The sequence below is a fragment of the Mirounga angustirostris genome, unplaced genomic scaffold, assembly GCF_029215605.1.
Source record: "Mirounga angustirostris isolate CCGP_5_RB_7025 unplaced genomic scaffold, mMirAng1.0.hap1 SCAF_7, whole genome shotgun sequence".
Taxonomy (NCBI): domain Eukaryota; kingdom Metazoa; phylum Chordata; class Mammalia; order Carnivora; family Phocidae; genus Mirounga; species Mirounga angustirostris.
Window position 1 is genome coordinate 86,316,297 of NW_026991715.1, and position 22,145 is coordinate 86,338,441.

At 35.4% G+C, this 22,145-nt stretch overlaps 1 protein-coding gene across 1 annotated transcript in view; it reads left to right on the forward strand.

Moving 5' to 3' along the window:
* MAN2A1 (mannosidase alpha class 2A member 1) overlaps positions 1-22,145 on the forward strand; it is a 166,949-nt gene that overhangs the window by 79,496 nt on the left and 65,308 nt on the right. Inside the window, exons 9-12 of the mRNA XM_064596459.1 lie at positions 2,442-2,644; positions 5,689-5,871; positions 10,193-10,307; positions 11,511-11,578. Coding sequence (XP_064452529.1) covers positions 2,442-2,644; positions 5,689-5,871; positions 10,193-10,307; positions 11,511-11,578 — 569 coding nt within the window. The remainder of the gene's footprint in view (positions 1-2,441; positions 2,645-5,688; positions 5,872-10,192; positions 10,308-11,510; positions 11,579-22,145) is intronic.

Here is a 22,145-nt window from a genome sequence, read left to right on the forward strand (position 1 = left end):
TAATTTGTTGCCTTTTGAAGTAAAAAACATCTACTTTTTTTTTTGGTTATTTGGAATACGTACTTTGAGCTACCAAGAGACTATAGAAAAATTCACTCTTAAATAATTTCTTTTGAAACTACTCTAGGATAGATACAGGATTATATATCAGTCCTTTGAGATTGAATTAAGTTTGTGAGAATGCTCACCAGGCTACTTAAATGAACTTTGCCTGGGGCAATTGCCAAGAAGGAAATACTTTCATCTTGGCTAATACCAAAAATTAGTTACAATATTCTAAAAGGGTATACTTTGTTGTTAATATTAACTCTGTAGCATGCCACAGTTCCCTAAAATCTGAAACTGAAGGGAATTTTTGTTATCTCATAGAAATCCCTTTTTATATAGATGAGAAAGTGAGTCAGAAATTTAGATTGTTGAATATTTTTGTACTTTTATCAGTATACTTCCCTGAGCTTGTCTGTACTATTGGGCCTGAAGTTAATGCTGTATTTCTTTGCATTTGTGACCCTCATGGTTATACACACACACACACACTTATATTCTGCTTCTTAGAATGTGTTAAGTGAGTAATAAATAACACTTAATTTTTGAGTACTTACTATTTGCTATTAACGTTTTCTTTTAGAGAGAGAGAGAGCATGCACTTTGGGGGTGCGGGGGCGTGGGGATGGGGAAAGGGAGAGAGAGAATCTTAAGCAGGCTCCATGCCCAGCACAGAGCCCAATGTGGGGCTTGATCTTATGACCCTGAGATCATGACCTGAGCTGGAACCAAGAGTCAGGTGCTTAACCAACTGGGCCATCCAGGCACCCTTGCTATTAACTTTTTAAAGTGCTTCACTTTAGTTAACTTATTTAATTCTCTGAACATTTTCTGGTAGGTACTATAATTATCCCCATTAGAGATGAGGAAACTGAGGCACAAATATATTAACTTGCCCAAGATACATTGTATTTGGTGAAGCCAAGATAAGACTAGGTAATATTGTTGAAAATTGCTTTTCTGTGATGTAAACATAAGGATTTAGAAATAATTATCTATTTTGCTGTTATAAAATTTATTGTGTCACAGGTACATGATAACTTCTATTTGTCTTACTAATATCATCATGTTTCCAGCTGAAATTTTGCCTTTGCAATAGAAAAATGATAGCTAAAACTTAGACCATTATTTCCCAGTTGTGTTTCTAAGCATTTTACTTAGAACCCTATTAGCTGTAACACAGACACAGAGACAATATATAAATATGCTCAAAACCACATTGTTAGGTAAATGGTAGAGATGGAATTCAAACCAATGCTATCTGGATCCAGGTTCTGTGCTGTTCTTAACCACTCTTCTAGAGTGCTACTCACTGTTTTTAACTACTCTTTTTTTTTTTTTCTTAAGATTTTATTTATTTGACAGAGACACAGCTAGAGAGAGAACACAAGAAGGGGGAGTGGGAGAGGGAGAAGCAGGCTTCCTGCAGAGCAGGGAGCCCGATGTGGGGCTTGATCCCAGGACCCTGGGACCATGACCTGAGCCGAAGGCAGATGCTTAATGACTGAGCCACCCAGGCGCCCCTGTTTTTAACTGCTCTTAATTATTTTTCTGCCACATTGAATCAAAGTAGCTTTTAGTATCTGTTTGTGTGTGTGTGTGTATCTGTGTGTGGTAGGAAACAACAAAAATAGCATCTTAATATTCAAAGAAATATATTCCCTGTTAAATTCTCTGTTTATCTCTAAAAACACTGCCTTTTAATATCTGTTTACATGGTGTGGTATAATACTTCTTTTTTCCTTTGATTTATGGAATAGCTTGGGCTCATAAAAATGGATTTATGTTCTGGTAATTTAAATCATTAGTCAAAAGACCTTTTCATTTGAGCAGTCAACCTTGCAGTTCTTGTCACTCTTTGTGTTTTACTTCTATTCAATGTTACCTGCTGGTAGAGAAAGTCCATTTTTTTAATGACCTGCTGTTCTTAAAGTCTCCCTTATGAGAGCTCAAGCAAGGGGGATGGGGAGGCCAGGGGAGTGTATGTGCATATGACATATGAAAATACTTAATGGTTAACCAAACTGTATGTAAATGTTTTATTTTTGCTGCTTCCTCCCATCTTTTATTCATCTCTGAATTATTCTATTCCCTGACCCTTGCACACTTTGAAATTCTGGAGATTGGTAAGGTGTTTTCAGATCCACAGATTTGTATATCTCAGTAGTTCTTCTAACCCCTTAGGGGTGTAAGTTTTATTTTAGTTTAATTTGGGACCTGATGCAAGTGAAAGAGCTACTGTATATTTTTCCCCCTGCTTTTGAGTTTTGTAAAATCTGAGCTAGAATTTCATCTTAACTGGAAAGCGCATCTTAAATATTTACTGTTAACTTTTCCTTTTAGTGCTAGAAGTAATTTTAAGGTAGAGATGAATAAGTGTCACTTTTTTTTATTAGATACAGTTTGGGACTTTATCAGATTATTTTGATGCACTGGATAAAGAAGATGTAACCATTAGAAAGAATAGCCAATCCATGTTCCCTGTTCTAAGTGGAGATTTTTTCACTTATGCTGACCGAGACGATCATTACTGGAGCGGCTACTTTACATCCAGACCCTTCTACAAACGAATGGATAGGATATTGGAATCCCATCTAAGGTACAAAATTTACGTTTAGAAAGCTACATTAATTATTCACCTTTTTTATGTGATCATAGCACATAGCATAGCATAGAGTTTTGCATAATATACAACATGTATGCAGTATTGGGATGTGTTTAATGTAATTGTGAAATTTTAATGCAATCAGAGCTATGTCTCCAGTGCATAATCAGATTATTATATGGGCTTTTGTTCTGAAAAAAGCAGTTTATCTGATTAGACTTTCTCCTGTATCTTATGTTTTATATGTTTCTAATTAATTACTGGTATTGTTTGCACACCGTGATAATATCCAGTGGCATTGTTATGTGTGTCTGCAGGTCAGTAGCCAGACAGACTAAATTGCTGGAAACAAGCAAGGGTCACAAGGAACAAATAGGGCCTCTCTGTGGCTAAAATGTGGGCCTCAAAGTACACAATCTAAAACTAATGTATTTTATATGTGGGAGAACTTCAGAGGCTCCACCTCAGTTCTTATTTATTGAAACATATTTCTATAGGTGTGATTCTCTGCTTAGAAGAGCAAAACTTGAAAGAGATGAGAACTGATGGCGGCAGAGTGATTGGCTGAAAAAGCATAGTGACAGGGAGAAGGCAGAAAAGTCAGGAGAAAACAAAAACGCTCTAACCAGCGTTGTCCAGTAGAACTTTCAGTCACTGTCCAACAGAACTTTCTGCAGTGGTAGAAATCTTCTGTTTCTGTTTTCTGCACTGTTTAGTATGGCCACTTGCCACATGTAAGTGTTGAGCACTTGAAATGTGACCAGTGTGGCTGAGGAAGTGAATTCTTAATTTCCTTTAATTTGAGTTGATTTAAATGTAAATAAATAATCACACGTGGCTAGTAGCTATCTTTGTGGGTCCTGTTACTTTTTGGTAAGGATGAACCACCCTGGGGGCTCCTGGGGCTCTTTCTATGTGTGTGTAGCGTGGGAGCTTAATTCATTTTCATGATGAGTTCACTTTCAGCTTAGTTCAGATCATGAATTCATGATGATTAATTTTCATGATGAATCTCAGTATTAAAAATAAAAAGTCATGTTATATCTACCTTCTTCTGTGTACTGGTAGAAATAGTACATTTTGGAAAGCCCTTTTATAAAGATCATGAATTTCTCCCAGAGTTGTACTTTGGTATAGTAGTGTGTTTTTTTTTATTTTTACTGTTTCGTGCTGTCAGCATTATTTCAAAAGCCTGATCTTTGCCTTTTTTTTGGGGATATTCACAAATGTGCCAGATGGATACATATTCCTGTATTTGTAATAAAATAGTATTTCTATATTAGAGAGATTGATGCATTCTTGCCCAATAGAATATTAATTCTCTATTATGTTACTCTAAACTACCTATGATAAAAACAGAGAAAGTACTAAGTAATGTAGAGATTCTTTTGGACTATTGCACTTTTTTAAAAGTGTCAACTATTTTTTAGTGACAAAGAGTTACAAATATTGATTCAATTTTAATTTATTGAACATATTTAAGGTGAAGTACTTAGTGTGAGTAATAATATATTTTGAAAATTCTGCTTTAAAATAAAATGGCAAAAAACCATATAATAATGACAAATTTCAAAATGTAATCAACTTACTTGAAAATAAGTTTATTGTCTGATTATAGATATTTCATCTTGATGCTCATTTGTAAAACATTTGGATAGGATAGAAGAGTATAAAGAAGAAAATATTTTTTAAACCCCCTTTTTACATTTTGGGATATCTATATGTATAGGTACTCTTTGCAAAGCCAGGAATATGTGCTATGGGTATAGATGAACATATATACACAATTTCTTTAATTCAAACTTAGTGTTTCTCCTGCCATGAATTTTAGAAAGATTAGAATTTAAAGGCAGAGATTATTTAGTATCTTCTAATTATTTCAAAATTTAAAACAATTCTTTTTTTTTTTTAAGTACTTTAAATTTATCCTTTTCCTTATATTGTGATACATTTTCAAGCTGCCTTGGTTTTCTCTCCATCCTTCTTAATATGTTTGGCATAAAGAACCTTCTTAAACTTTTTACTTCATCAAGCCATCTCTCTTTTTTTTTAAAGATTTTATTTATTTATTTTTAAAGATTTTATTTATTTATTTGACAGAGAGAGACACAGAGAGAGAGGGAACACAGCAGGGGGAGTGGGAGAGGGAGAAGCAGACTCCCCGTGGAGCAGGGAGCCCCATGTGGGGCTCGATCCCAGGATCCTGGGACCATGACCTCAGCTGAAGGCAGACGCTTAACGACTGAGCCACCCAGGCACCCCAAGCCATATCTCTTTTTAAAGAACTTTTTCGAAACCTGTCTTGAACCATATCCTCTGATGAAAAAAATAAAGCATGAAAATGATAAGTCCCCATATTCTTGCTCAGAAACTACTCGTAAGCCAAAGTGTTTTTTCTTTAAAATAAATGAGAAGCGACAGCATATGTTTTATCACCTTTCAGTTTATATTGTTACTTTCCCTCTAGTTGTTGAATGTTCTCATTCAGCACAGAGACTAGCTGTTGTCACTGAGCTGTCAGGCCATCGCTTTCTGCCTCTCCTTCACTGTTAGTCTCCCACTCATGTGACCATTTCTGCACCGTCTCTCCTTTAATGTATGTATGTGAGAGTGAATGGCTTTCTGGTGATGAAGTTCCTGGTATGTGTCTGGGCTGATCTTGGAGAGGAGAAAGGGCAGCAACCATTATCCACTTTTTACTGCTGTTTCGAGCTTTTTTTTTTTTTTTTTTCACTATGTTATACATAAGTACACCTATCTCGCTGCCAGTGGGTACTGGCTTCTTTCCAGGACCATCTAGAACAAGGGTCCTTTATATCAATTTAGACATGATGTTCTCTGATGATTGATAATCTAGATATATTAGATGGATACCTAGATGGTTTTATAGGAATGTTTATTATCAATATCTTTTTTATCAATTGTGCTGAAATGTGGATTTTTTAAAAAACGCATTTAAAAATTGTATCAGTACCACATATTTTAAATAGTAAATGTTTGTTTTGAAATAAGAATTAATGACTGTTTTATACAATTAGGGCTGCTGAAATTCTTTACTATTTCGCCCTGAAACAAGCTCAGAAATACAAGATAAGTAAATTTCTTTCATCATCCCATTACATGGCACTGACAGAAGCCAGAAGAAATTTGGGACTGTTTCAACATCATGATGCTATCACAGGAACTGCAAAGGATTGGGTGGTTGTGGATTATGGTACCAGGTAATATAATTATTAAAAAGTGATTATAAAACAATTTTTTTTAATTTTGGGTCATAGGCTTATATCTTTGATGAAATTGTTAATGTACATCAGACCATATCAATAATGACATCCCTTATAAGTATTGCTATAGAAAAACAACATCAATATTCAAAGCATTTTTCAAGAATTCTATTGAGAATGTACTAGCTGTCCTAACTTTTTATTGCAGTGCATTTCTGCAAATGGAGTAGTAAAACATTATTATAAAGCTGATTCTGTTTTCTCCCAAGTATAATGTGGTAATTGGGGTTACCTTGTTGACCAGGGATTTGGTATCAAATAAATCATAGCTATAATCCAAGGAGATAAAGAGCCATACTTGATTGTATAGCAGTTTAATTTCATCCTATTTCATATCCAGTTGTTCTCAGCCTAGAGGATAGCCAGGAAGTAGAAGAACTTAGAAACTTTGACATATATAGATGATATAAGGAATTGGGATGAGAAGGGTTGGCCTAGGTATTGATATCAAAGCCATCTTCAACTCTTAGAAGGTCTGTGAGATGAGTGAGGGAGGGGAAGCTCAGTTATTTTCACATTGCAGGATTGGAAACAGTGAGTACAGGCTTTAGCTCAGAACAGCAGGAGACTTTGTAAATAGTGCTTCCCAATAATCAAAAGGCTTACCTTTTGTGATAGTGAGATTTCCATCATCATCATGCCCTAGTTTGGGTAACCATTCATTAGGATCATTGTAGAGGAGATTCCCATGTTGGGGAAGGAGTTTTGACTATTGTTTCATTATGGCTTAGTTATTTATTTATTCCAGATTTTTTTCCTATCAATAATGGTGTACTTCAATAATATTTTAAAATTGTTAAAGTGTGCTCTGATTTTCTTATAATACAGATTTAAGAAGTGAATCTCTTTTTTTAATAAATGCTCCCTCCCATATGTTAAAAGTGTATACAACATATAAAGTCAACATTACAGATTGATCCACAACTGATATCACTAATCATTATAAGTGTTAATTAAAATTTTAGTTATAGTATTTTGACTGCCTTTCTAGATATTTGAAAAACAAATTCTTGAGGTTTCATTAGTTGACTTGAATCCTTGAAAATATATTCATGGTAGCATCTTGAATATCTTCTCAGTTTTCTTGTGGCAAATGTATTTGGCATCTGTTGAGGTTGAGCTGGGCTTAAAATGGAAAACATTCATTGGCTGATAATGATAATTGGTTTTTCTCCCACAGAAGGCATTTTTTAAAATAAGGTCAGATCCTCCATTTTTTTCCTTTTCACCTGCTCCTGTCTTCTTGGTTTATTGAGTTTAAAAGTGAGGCTTATATTCAGAAAAGAGTTCCTAAGGGGAAATGAAGAAGTCATTCTCCTATACTGTCTACCTGCTCTCTCTCTGGCTGCCATATTGAAAGAGACTTGAGTACAGGTCATTGAGTTTTTGCAACTGAACATTTTCTATCTCATAACCTTTCCAGAAGGGCTGTCATTAGTTCCTCCATATGTTTGGTTATGCTTTTAGCTTATAAAAACATCACCATACAAAATTGCATCTTAGAGAAAAAAGACAATAATTCTCAAATTATACTTGACATTTGTAAATTTGCTTTGCGAGCACTTCGCACTTCATTGAGAAGTCATACACAATTATCAAGTCATTAGCATAGACATTTTAAGTAGGAAATTTCAAAACACAAGTTAGAGAGTTATAAACAAAGAGGCAGCTAGCATTGGGTGCTCTCTTGTTCTTAGACTGTTGACTGTTTATTCAAATGTTGGCAGAAGTGTCCCTGTGAACAAGTGTATGAGTTAAGGATTGCATTTGGCTGCTAGTAATAACAACTTAACTGAATAAATCCTATCCTACTTATTTTTATGCCACGTGGAAGAAGTCTGCAGGTCCCCAGTTCAGGTATAGCAGCTCTACAGTGCCGACAGGGGTCCAGACCCTTCTAGCTTTCTCTTCTGCCATCTAAAGGTGATTCTTACTTAGAGTACTGCTCTCAACAGTAGATTGAATGTTTATATAATTATCACCTGGAGAGCAAGAATACATCATGGCTATTTGAAGGTTAATTCTAATCATGGCATGAAAAAATGAATTAGAGGGGGACAGTGTTTGTGATGGATGTTCAGCCTAAAAGTGGATAATGGGGCTATGTGCAAGAGAAGAAATGGTAATGAGATCAGTTACAGAAATATTTAGAATTCTGCCTATTTCTATGTTGTAGGTAAGGTAGGTAGGAGAAAAAAATGAACAAAGGGTAAGTATGAGGGCCCATATGTATAGATCAAACTTCACTGACAAACATGATAGTATCTGCCTGAAACAGTAGTAATGATACCAGAGTAGAAAACTGTGATTTCTAAGTGATGGTCCGGTTCAGTGATAATAAAATACGGGCATGTTAGAAAATTAGAGGCTCTGGGAAATCCCACAATGATGAATTGTTGAAACATTAAAATTTTGCTTTACCCAATGTTTCCCAAACTTATTTACTGTGTTTAGTCTTGTTTTGCTTTAAACAGAATGGCTTTATGCATCCTGAGAAAGCATTTGGGGAATACACTACCAGTACTTAGTGCTTACCTCGTTAGAAGATTGTGCATGTGCCTTTAGGATACAAACATTGATGTGTGGCATTCCCTCAGTTTAAGCTCCAGTGCACTGTAATACATATAAGGTTTTAGCTGATGGAGAACATGACTTTTTTTTTTTTTTTTAAGATTTTATTTATTTATTTCACAGAGAAAGAGACAGTGAGAGAGGGAACACAAGCAGGGGGAGTGGGAGAGGGAGAAGCAGGCTTCCCGCTGAGCAGGGAGCCTGATGCGGGGCTCGATCCCAGGACCCTGGGATCATGACCTGAGCCGAAGTCAGACGCTTAACGACTGAGCCACCCAGGCGCCCCTTCTTTTTTTTTTTTTTTTTTTTTAAGATTTTATTTATTTATTTCACAGAGAGAGAGACAGTGAGAGAGGGAACACAAGCAGGGGGAGTAGAACATGACTTTTATTCTTCAGGTTCTGACAGCCTAATAAAGATAGCCATGTAGATAAAAATAAACTTAAATCGAGGGGCTTGTTCCTATAACTGAATTGTAGTCATTCATATTGTCTTTTAGTCTGGTGAAAACACTTGTTATCACCTAGGAAAACATTTGAATAGACTAAGAAACTTAGCTGGATGATGGCCTGAACTCACATGCAGAAGACTTTAACACTATGTATGTATAACACATTTGCATAGTTAATTAACTTACTGATTGTGATCACTTACATCTTTGAAAGTAATCTCAGTGCTCTGCAAAAAGAAGTTATTTTTAATTCTCTTAAACATTTTTTTGTCGTTGCATGCCAACAAAAATGTTCTTAACATGTAGGTCCAAAATTGCGTCCTGTATTGGGGAAAATAATATAATCACTCTATAAACATAATAGATTCAATGGCTGATTGAAAGCATGTTTAGCCAAGTTTTTCGACAGATTTCTGCAGTGGCTTTACTTAGGGTTACCTGTTCTATAAAGCTTTAAAGAAACAAGATGGAACTTGAAAAAAAAAAACCTTCAAATTCTTTTCCCACGTGTAGTGCTTCAGCAATAGTTGATACTGTACCAAGATTATATTCCAGAATTGATCTTGAGTAGGTTGATTCATACGCATCTCTTTGGTTCCTCAGACATAAAAGTACAATTGGAATACAATTAACAATTTTAATGACCAAGAAAAGTAACAAGGAGAAAGACAATTTCATTATCCAGACCTGTGAAAACTTTCTCTTTTTTTGAACAAGAACATGAAACTAAAATCAACAAAATATTTATTTGAAGTTTTCAGGAATTTGAGTTTTTTGAAGTATGTATACTGAACGAATATTCTTGTGAGTGACAGTTAATCTCATGCTTTCTTTTGCTGTTTCAACATTTGTTAAAGAATTTTCTAAAGTAAAGGACCAAATCACTTTTTTGGTAACAAAGCCTTAAAGCTATTGGAGTGATCATGTTGAATATTCTTAGTATTTGGCATGATACTTGTAGAAAGTATCGGTAGTTTGATTAAGCTTACACGTTTCAGATGTATACAGAAAGTTTTCTATTTTAAATGAATCCTTATTAGTGAAATCTTTTGACTAACCTTTTTTTCCTAAGTACTTAGTTCTGGGCAAAGAAGAGTCAGTTCCTTATAGCTTCATTATAGGTTTCACTTTGTGAATACAGGATGATGGTGGTTTGGCCATTATTAAAGAAACTGAAAATATTGTATACTGATGTTTGAATTGCTTCTCAGACCAGTAAAAATTTTTGGTTCACAGACTCTTTCATTCATTAACAAATTTGAAGAAGATAATTGGATATTCTGCACTACTTCTTATTTTGAAGGACAAAAACTCGTACAACTCTTACTCTTTTGATAACCTCCTAGACATGGTTAGTTGCTACCTTTTATATTATCATAAAAATGTGTGATTCTTTTGTTCTTGATTCAGAAAAGGGGGTGAGAAGCTGAAAAGAAACCTTGAAAAATAGTGATTTCCTTATACATGATTTGAAAGAATTTGTATCATTTTATATGAAATACCTATGTGTTCTTCTTTCCTGTAAGTGTGTCTGCATTTGATTTATGGTGTATATTTTGTTCTGACTAAATCTAAGCATGAAAACTAATGAACTTCATTATGTGGAACATACAGCTTTGAGAACACTATTAAGATGATACTGTAAGGTAACTAGATGTTGTAATTAGTTATTTTGCTTGGCTTTAATTAGAACCCCTGAATTGTCTTCTGGTTTCAGGATGAGCCCATGGAGCGCTGTGAGCAGTGCTCAGATGTGTGTAACAGCAGAGGAGCAGTTGAGGAATTAAAGACTAGCTATTAGCCCCACCTCTGTACCTGATTGCATGGGCCTGAAAAAGTTGCTTAACATCTGTGAGCCCTCATTCATTTATCTGTTAGATGGGATGATTCCTGCCTTGGCTTGTATCGTGGTTAGGATCAGGGGAGCCAATAAAACAGAACATACTCTGAGAGGAAGAATATACTCTTCAGCAGCAAGGAAGAACAATGGGAAAAAATGGGGGATTGCAAACCTCTTTAGACTTCGATTTGGCAACTCAGATGTTTTAAAACTGTAATATTTTATCATTAGAGTCTATTGTGAGTCATAGGCTTTGAAATTTTACATGTAATTGGAACTTACACATCTGGAATCAGAGATAGTAAGTTCAGTATTTTCATATACTGATGTTTGCAATCAAATTATGGTTACATATTTTCATGTTGAAGTAAAAAATCCAATAAATGGACATACATTGCTTAAGGATATGAAACCTATGATACAAAGGTAAAATAGTGAAACTTTTTGCAAAATGATCTTTAGAACTTTGATTTACTTGGTTCCTAATTGGACTCTAGTAGTCCGTGTAACACATGCCATACTGAAGTCTAAAGACACACCCATAAAAATGCACACACACAAGAATTACTTATTTTGAACTTTGATGGACCTTTATGTAGCTAGAAGGAGGACACCATTGTGTCCTTTTTAGGATTTTTGTAAGTACTATTACATAGCTAGTTTTGAAACTTAAGTTTTAAAAGTAAAATAAAAAATTTTTGTTTATTTTTACAGGATTTGAAACAAAACTCACAAGGTTCTCTACCACAAAAAACTGTAATAACACTGAGTGCAGAGCCAAGGTAAATACATAATTTCTCATACACTTTGCTGCTGTTCTGACTTGACTTTTTTGCTTTTCATGTTTCTTTTCCCTAGCCAGGATATACTTTGAGGCAGTATTTTGTTTAATAAATTTATTAATTTAAAAAAATTTTTTGAAGAAATGGATTTTTCTCCCATGACTGTCATGTTCAATGTTAATAGTTAACACAGTGTTTGATACATTAATTGCTGAATGAACAATTATAACAATATTTTTTTACAGATATTTGGTATGGGATCATAAATATGATTTATGATTATGTTTTTTCTTAACCCTTTGTTAACTTATCTTTTCATTGATCCCTGATCCCATTTTTAAAATGAAGGAAGAAACTTAATTATGAAAAGTTCCTACTATAAATTGTTTACTAGATAACTGTCATTGTGCTGGCCAGACTGTCTCATTTTGGCATTGTGGATTTATGTTAAGGCAAATGGGAAGGGTGTTCAGTTGACCTGAAAATGGGGTGATTAATTGGTGGCTGCCTCTGATTTATAAAGAAATGTTTTGTGTTTTTATTGGTAATCATTTAACCAAGTCTTCTGTTTTAAATGACCAAATATCACTAGGTCAGTACCCACTATCCCCAGATACACAGTATATTCTTATATAATATAACTTTTTGCTATCTAAATTGAGAAATTTAGTATGTACAAATTGTAGGATAAAAAAATAATTGTAAAGGATAATTCATGATTTTAGGTATTCTTTATTAGAATTATTTTAAAATAAATGGAATCAAAGTATTACAGAAAATTTACAATTGCTAATAAAATTGACATTTTGGTTACTCAGAAAATAAAGCCTTAGTTTGCTAAATCTCTTTAGGAAGTAGAGACTTAAAAATGTATACAGCTCATACCTTAGAACAAGAAGACAGGTATTTTTTAGTAACACTGAAGTATCACTAAAGTAATGGTAAAGAAATCCTACATTTCTTTCTTTTGGCCAGAAAAAGAAGGGATTAACTGGAAAAGACAGTTTAAGTCTCAACTTTGAAGTCCTGTTGCAGGCTTAACAGCTTTCAGGTTGCCAAGTCATAAGAGAGTAATGATACTCCCATTACAAAATGTTTTCTTTTGTCTTAAAATATGTAATATTTTGATGTAGTTGAGGTTGTATGGCTGTTCCTTAAATATTTTGCGCCTAATAAACTCTGGTATTAGGCATAATCCCCCTTTTTCTATTTTGGTAGGGGAAGATCTTTGTTTCTGCTGACTGTAAGAATGCCTTATGCTTGCTATAAGTAATTTATGCCCCTTCCCCACCCCATTAGTCTTCCTCTGGGTGAATGGTAGGGTGGGTGGGATAGAGCCCTAATGGGTTACAAACCCTATGGCTTTTCTTCTTCCTCTATTGTCCTTGCTTTAGCCAGGAGTAAGTGGTATTTTAGCTCTACTTATGCTGGAGGAAGAAAGGAGATCCAGGTGTATTAACTAAGAAGAAATATATTTTGAGCTTTAATATTGAGGAGTTTTAATTATACATCAACGTAAATAGCATTTTTGAGACTATTAGTAAAATGATTGCTTTCTGATATTTCCTTTTAAACAGTTTGTATTTAAATAGTGTTCTCATCTTAATATTACTCCTTCACAGTTCTTTTCTACCAAATGTCAGTGCTACTACTGTTTCTGTAGTTAGGTGAATTGGGAATACTTAGGATTGTCAAGTTCTTATTTGTATCTTTATTATTTGTTTTGTACTTGAGGACCTCATGAATAGAACTACTTATACTTCTGGTTTTAAAATCTATATTTTACTTGTTAGCCACAAATAATCTGAACTGATCTCTCAACAAAATCAGAGAAGAATGGAGGAATGACAGTGGCCTTTAAAATGGAAATTTCATAGTTTTATTTAGCAGATACTGAAAGTGATATCATTGCACTTCTCAGTCTTGAAGTTGAAAGTTTCAGGAGTATGGTCATGAGTCTTTCTCATGTTCTTCATGAGTCCCTATATAATGATCTAAGGCTTAGCATTATTTTGGCGATAAGAATAATTCTTGTTTGAGCAACAATTTATTAATCTAAATAAAACATGCATTCTCAGTGAGAGAGACATCCTCCTTAGGAGGGTAAAAATTGGTTCTTGGGGAGTTTGAAAAAAAGTATTTTTTTAAATATATAAAGCTTAAAAATAGTACTCAATAGTACAATAACAGATATACTTTTAAGTGTTGTATTAAAATTGTATGGGGGGATGATTAACAAAAAATGTCTAAAGAGTCTTTAAGGAGTTATGTGAAAAGTCTGAGAAATACTGATCTAACTCACACAATTTCATAGCTATTTTTTTTTTTTAAGTTTTTATTTATTTGACAGAGAGAGACACAGCAAGACAGGGAACACAAGCAGAGAGAGTGGGAGAGGGAGAAGCAGGCCTCCCGCTGAGCAGGGAGCCCGATGTGGGGCTCGATCCCAGGACCCTGGGATCACGACCCAAGCCAAAGGCGGACACTTAATGACTGAGCCAGCCAGGCGCCCCTAACTCACACAATTTCAATAATACATGTAAATGAATTTGATCATGCTGTTTGGCAACATTAGTTATAGCTATAACCTAACATAAGTTAGTTTGGGAGTCTTTAAAAAGGAGTGGCTAATCTGCTCATGGGGATGTGGTACATATCTGTGAGCCTGATTGAGTTCACAAGGTTGGGTAAGCTCTGTAGTATATGCATTCATAGTCTTTATGTGGAAAGAAGGTATAATTGAGAGTTAAAAGTTAGGGCACCCTGAACAAGTCATAAATTTTCTAGCCTTAAATAATCCTTTAATGTACCGAGGTATTTCTTTTCCTCCAAGGCCCAATTGTAAAAAAAAAACTGTAGTACAAAGATTTACAGGATTAGGGACGTGGAGGACATAGAGGATGGAAGGTAAACTCCTAGGACAGGCAGGGATTTCAGTCTTCTTTCAGTGTTTAGTACTTGAGGCAGGATGGAAGCAAATATCACCGCAGCACAGGACGCCAAATCATGTGTTTTGACAACGTGTGAAGGAACTTTTTTTTTTAAATGTGGATAATTTGAAATGCCACGGAGTATACAACTAAAATCTGAAACTTCTGTAAATCTGAAAATTTAATTTTTCAAGTAGAAAACTTTTAGTTTGAGAGCAATTTATTCAAACCCATTACAAATTTACCATTAAGTGCTTTTAATGTTTAACAAGGCGTTTATTGGTAAGGGATTTTTGGCCAGAAAAAAGAAGGGATTAACTTCAAATGAAACCACCAACCATGTGGAGACACAAAAGAAGTCCTTGTTTTCGGGGCTTGGGTGACTTTAGAGTATCAAACAGATATTAAAAGTACTCAGTTCCAGAAAAGGCACTCAGTACCTCCATTGTCATGTGCTTGTTGTAATGGTTCTTCCTGGATGGCTGCCCAGCACCTCTAATTTAATTTCCTCTTGTTTTCTCCATGTGTGCTTTCTTTTTGGATCCTAATCTTTATTAATAGCATCATTCTCTTTTTGGTTGTCTAGGTGCTGAAAAATAGTCTTTATATGGAAAGCAGGTACAATTAAGAGTTAAGAGTTAGGACACCCTGAACAAGTCATAAATTTTCTAGCCTCTAGAACCCACTTTGACTTCTACCTTTTCTTGTTCTTTTAAGTTTCATCAGCTGGAAAGTGTTTTGGATTTTCCCCTCTGCTCACCTCTGACATTCTTCGTCTCCTGTCTTCCTATTACTTTCTGGTTTTAAGGCCTCTATTATGATTTTTTTTTTAAATGTTTTACTTGAACTACTGCAATGACTTCCTGCTCTTCTGTCTTCAGTTTCTCTCTGCCCCTAATTTATTGCATGTAGTTGTCACAGGAATCTACCCATAGCGGAACGCAAGAAAGACACCTGGGTGGAAGCAGCAAGGCTTCTAGGACCTAGCCTCAGAACTCCTAGAAGGTCCTTTCCACTACATTCTTAGTGAAGCAAGTCACTAGCGTCAGCCAAGATTCAGGGGGAGGGAATTATTCTCCATTACTTGAAGGGAATGATGGCAGTCATCTTTGGAGACGGTCTACCACAGTTTATCCACTGGCCACTACAATTCACATACAATTCACCATGTGCACAATATTCCACCTCCTCCCGTGATGCCAAAGTGCCATCCCATTATGGTACTGGCCTCAAATTTTCATCTAAATCAGATCCAAAATGACTCAATCATGTAACTGGGAATTGATGTTTTCTTATTTCTCTCAGTATAATAATTATTTGAAGTTAGTTCTGCTAGACTGTAAACTCCTTGACAGTAGGAACTATTTCTTTTATTTATTTCTCCCACCATGCCTGTGGAATTGCAGTCAACATAGTAAGAATTGAATAAAGACTTGTTGAAATACAATTAATTACTGATTGAAGAGACTATTAAACTTCAGACACCAGATATGCGTAGACATTCTATGTGAAGATGTGGTATCCTGGTATATCTTCTCTCCAAATAGTTCTTTCATCTAGTATTTGGAGTTTGGATGCCAGAGGGCTTCTGAATACACTAAATAATACTACAAGCAAAAATAAATAACAACTCAAAGCTTTGAATTTGCTCAACATTTGGACAACTGTTCATTGGAGATTATAGAGTTTCATACCATGGGACCTGAAAAATTTTAGGTTGCCTCTCAGCATCATTGCATTCTTACAGAATTACCTTTGTTGAGATTGCTTTCTTGAAGGCTCTTTAGAATGGGTGGGTTCAAAAGATACTCCCAAATATCTAAATGAGTTGACTTGATCAGATGACTTTTTTTCTTTTTTAGATTTTATTTAAATTGAAGTTAGTTAACATACAGTTTATTATTAGTTTCAGAGGTAGTATTTAGTGATTGATCAGTTGCCTATAACACCCAATGCTCATTACATCAAGTGTCCTCTTTAATGCCCATCACACAGTTACCCCATCCCCCCCACGTCCCCTCCAGCAACCCTCAGTTTGTTCCCGGTAGTTAAGCATCTCTTGTGACTTGCCTCCTTCTCTGTTTTTATCTTATTTTATTTTTCCTTCCCTTCCCCTATGTTCATCAGTTTTGTTTCTTAAATTCTAGATATTAGTAAAATCATGGTATTTGTCTTTCTCTGACTAACTTATTTCACTTAGCGTAATACACTCTAGTTCCATCCACATTGTTGCAAATGGCAAGATTTCATTCTTTTTGATGGCTGAGTAATATTCCACTGTGTGTGTATGTATGTATATATACATACACATCTTCTTTATTCATTCATCAGTGAGTGGACATTGGGGCTCTTTCCGTGTTTTGGGTACTGTGGACATTGCTGATCAGATCAGTTTTTACACACAAGACTTTCTGTTGTTGCTGACTTAGAGTATTTGCCTGATTCTGCATTTTGTGTTTTTAATGTTGTTATCACAAACCATTCTTCTCACAGTAATTATCTATTAGTGTAATGGAATTCAAGACTTTAAATCATTTTTTCATCTGTTACCATATCATCAGTGTATTTTTAGACCAAATCACACTGTATCTAATCTTCCTACCAGTTGTTTAAACGTAAGTTTTAAATGAAGTAACCAAATTCACAGCTGTACAGTTATTGTTTGGAGTGGAATTTCTAGGGAAATAGAATTCTCACCATTCAGATTCTGGCAGTGTTATTTATTATAATATAGACCTGGTAGAGTCATTTATAGCTCAAGAACTGAGCTGAGATTCCGCTACTTGAACGAAAGTGGTTCTAATCTGAGCACGTGGCGTCTCCTGAGAGAGCTGTGAACGTCACGATGCACCTTACTTTGTACCTGGTGGTTTTTCTTGGGGGAGCTGGAACAGTGTTAGCAGTGATAACTGTGATGAGTAGTGTAAGAACTGTGCTTTATTGCTCATGGATCGTAACAGTGTGAGCTCAAATCTTGTCATGCACTAGAAAACTAGTACAGAAATGTCTTCACATTAGTTAGCAGAAAAACAAATGTACAAAGTCACAGAGATTGAGGGTTTCTGTCCTTGATAATGAAGGGCTGCCTTTTAACATTATCCCAAGGGAATTTAAAGTAATAATAGAATACATGATTTGACTAGGATTTGACACTCTGGATCCTCTGCAGGTTCTGTTATTATGAGAGACTTTAGAACTTTTCTTTTAATGGGGCAATTGTTAACTGAGAGTACTGGAGATTCTTAAAAATAAAAAACTGAGTTCTAGTCTAGTAGAGGTCTGTCTGGGTATTAATAGCATAGTCTATTTAAGAGTTAATGCTCATTACTGGTTTTGAAGGCGTTCCTAAACTCTCCTCTGAGATGCTTTTTTGTTTAAGTATTTCTTGCTTGTGAAAGGTGTTTGTGTGTTTTCATCTATGTTGCATCTGAGTTACATTTTATTCATTTTGACTTGTTTCAAGATATAGATTGACCGGTTCTCCAATTGTCCAGAAACACGTTTCAGCCTGTGTGTAATGTGGGATATTTTTAGAAAGGATGTCTCACCCAAAAGACTTGAGTAGAATATAGTACATTACTTTAAGTAACCAAAAACTTCCTAGGGAGTTGGAGATACTTTCAACATGATATATTAGTTAATTTTATGTTATAACTAGTTTTAGAGCAATCATGTCTGGATCACAACATCAAATAATCTTATCTGGTGTTTGCCATTCTAAATCAGTCATTCGCAGGCTTGTCTTTTGCCTGACTTTTTTCAAGGAGATATAAAGGTCTCTGGGGGAGAGAATAGAAAAGGCCCTACCTTTCCCACAACAGTCTCCCTACCCTTAACATTTCTATTTATTTTATGATATCAGAAATGATGAGTATTAATTCCAGAAATACTGTTTCAGCCTTACATTGACTTAGATGAATAACACCTATTCTATGAAAAAACAAAAAAGTTGACACTTTGTTTTATGTGATGGCAGACTAGGGACTCTGAGACTGACTCTCTCAATTTCCTATTAAAACTCATGAAAACAAAGATGATGATCAACAATCAGAGGAACACCAAATCTTGGTTTGACAGTCAGCCTATTGCCACAATTTAAGATATCCACAAACTATAAAGTTGATCAACTGGACTGGAAAATACAATTACTCACTGACCAGTGGTAAACAGTTAGAAATAATAGCTACATTGCAGGTCTCTAGAAGCAGGTGTGGAGATTGATTCCTTTTCCTTTTTATAATGTCTACCCCCAAAGCTTTGAAATTTGTGTACCTACCACCTAGAACAGAGAACTAATATTTTAATACAGGGACAGGGCTACTTTTTGAGGCTGTTAAGGAGATAAAGTAACTATTCTTTTCATTCTCTCTTCCTAAGATTTCTGTTAACCAATCTCCATTTAATTGGCCAACTAGATCAACTGATTCACTCCATTCCTTTTCTGTGCCCATGATAGCCTGACCTTGTCCCTAACAGGCCACTAGCTAGGGAAACTGGTACAATTCTCTCCCTCTGGTCTTTCCGTTGAATTGTATGATTATCATGAAACAATTATTTATTCCCAGATCAGTTGTTCTTGTTATTTTTCTTACACAATTTGATTAATTTTTATTGAACTGATGAATTATACAAAAGATTGGTTTTTTTTAAATGAAGTTGGGTTCTTTAGAAATTTTCAACAAATGTGAGTCACTGGTGAGATGCCTAAAAAAAATTGGGAAGAAGTCATAAAGATGTAGAAGCAGTCTGTACTCATATGGCTTAATATTTTTTCAAGTGGTGAAATTCTTGGTCTGCTTTAGAAAAACCTAATCTGGAAACCATACATGATTAATCACATGCATGGTTATGCAGAAAATATGACACAGGACTCCAGTTAGTGGTCCCATAGTTAAACCAGAAGCTTTGCTCTTAATATCAATAGATTAGGAAATGTTATATATATAAGTATATATAAAACATATATGAAAACATGAATTATTAAGTCATATGTGTGTAACTTAAAATTGTACTACTTAAACTTTAACTTTCAAGTCAACTTTATCTCTTTCAGTTAATAGGTCTATTGCCAGCCTTAATCACACTTAAAAGAGGGCTTCCATTGTGTCTGTATTTCACAACCAATTTGGAGACCGAATCTGACAGAAATAAAATAGGCAGGTGCAGCCACTCTGGAAAACAGTATGGAGGTTCTTCAAAAAGTTGAAAATAGAGCTGCCGTACGACCCAGCAATTGCACTACTGGGTATTTACCCCAAAGATACAAATGAGGTGATCCGAAGGGGTACGTGCACCCGGATGTTTATAGCAGCAGTGTCCACAATAACCAAACTATGGAAGGAGCCAAGATGTCCATCAATAGATGAATGGTTAAAGAAGAAATGGTATATATATGTGTGTGTGTGTGTGTGTGTGTGTGTATACACACACACACATATACACACATACACACACACACAATGGAATATTATGCAGCCATCAAAAAAAAATATCTTGCCATTTGCAACGACGTGGATGGAACCAGAGGGTATTATGCTAAGCGAAATAAGTCAATCAGAGAAAGACATGTATCATATGATCTCACTGATATGAGGAATTCTTAATCTCAGGAAACAAACTGAGGTTTGCTGGAGTGGTGAGGGGTGGGAGGGATGGGGGGCTGGGTGATAGACATTGTGGAGGGTATGTGCTATGGTGAGCGCTGTGAATTGTGTAAGGCTGTTGAATCACAGACCTGTACCTCTGGAACAAATAATACATTATATGTTAAAAAAAGAGAGAGAGAGAAAAGATAGAGGGAAGGGCAAAATGAAGGGGGAGGGGGGAACCGGAGGGGGAGATGAACCATGAGAGACTATGGACTCTAAGAAACAAACTGAGGGTTCTAGAGGGGAGGGGGGTGGGAGAATGGGTTAGCCTGGTGATGGGTATTAAAGAGGGCACGTACTGAATGGAGCACTGGATGTTAATATGCAAATAATGAATCGTGGAATGCTACATCAAAAACTAATGATGTAATGTATGGTGATTAACATTACATAATGAAATAAAAAAAAAAAGAAATAAAATAGGCAGAAACAAGTGGGGAACTGATGGTAGAGCACTGACCTAGGGAAGTATCCGTTCAAGGAAATTACTATTGACAGTGGCATGGGCCAGAAGGATACCCATGATAGTCTTTGCTGAAGAAAGAATCCCTCCATTTGTTCACCAGAGTTGGCATAAAACAATGAATATACAGGCATAGCCACCTTGGATGGTAGCCCTTTGGACCTTTGCAATCAGGCTGGCTCTATGCATGTGGACTTACATTCCTTATTATATATTTTATATATTATATAACTTACTCTTCTCCATCACTGCATTTTTCTTCCCCTCCTTTAGGCATTATTAACAAACTGGTTATTTAATTTATTTATTTCTTGCTGTCTGTCTCCCTTGCTAAAATATTAGCTCCATGATGGCAGGGAACTACCTTGCTTTTGAATCCCTTGCCAAATACTCATCAAATAAACTAACTCTAGGTAAGAGAGGGGCTTTAATGCCAAAATAAAGACCAAGAGTACCTTTAGCATACACAGGGTCTGGATATCTGCTTCTGTGAGGGTAAGTAAAGGGAAAGTTATCCTAGCAAACCTTTGCAAAGGCTCTACAGAACGACAGAAAGTAGCGCTACATGAAGACTCAGAAGAACAATTTACCTTTTAAAATGATTTATTACAGAGACCAGGAAAACATTACAAAAAAACCTCTTTGGAGTTCTCAAAAAATTTGAGTCATGATCTCTAAGAAATCTGAAATGGGAAACAAAGAGCCGAGATGAAAAACTGGTGAGATGATACGGGGAAGGGACAAAAGGGAAGGTTATTGGTGGGGGCGCGATGAGTGAGCATCTTTACAAGTGATACTGAAGAGTGAGGCCGACATTGTGAAAGAGTGTCCAGTGACATGAAAGAAAAAAACCCATGAGATGCTTTGCAAGAATGCAGAGAAAAGGAAGAGGAGTGGAAACAACAGGAGAGAAGATGATTGGTATGCAGGATAAGATTTTAACAAAAGACAGTGATTTTCTTCAGGAGAAAAAAATGGAGCAGAGACAATGATCAAAGACAGAACTGATGAAAAGTTTTCTGAGCTGAGAAGGTCTGACTTTATAGATAAAAGGGTTAAGTTCTGGGTAATACAAATGAAAAGAGGGTCACTCCTGTTATGTCTTGGTAACTTAGTCCAATTAAAAGGAAAGGGACATATTGTAGAAGTACCCAAGCAGAAAGATATATACTGTGTAATATGGAACAAAAGCTAAACAGACTTAGGTTTCTTCTCTGTAATGAGAAGACTATAGAGTTTTTAAATCATTTTATACTCACAGTTATCTTTTATATGTGAAAGCAACAAAAAAAGACATTTTCAAATATGAAAACACAAAATGAACCATGGGTACTCTTCTTTCTGAATATTTTCTTGATAAAGTCAACTCAGCTGACTAATATTTGAATCAAAAGTAAGAAGGCCTTGAAAATAATGAGACATCGTGAAATGCAGATCATGACTGGAAATTTGGTTACCGGAACTGAAGCTAGGTATGTACTGTAGAAAAAGCTACAGGAATATAGATCTGTGACTTCAGATTATGT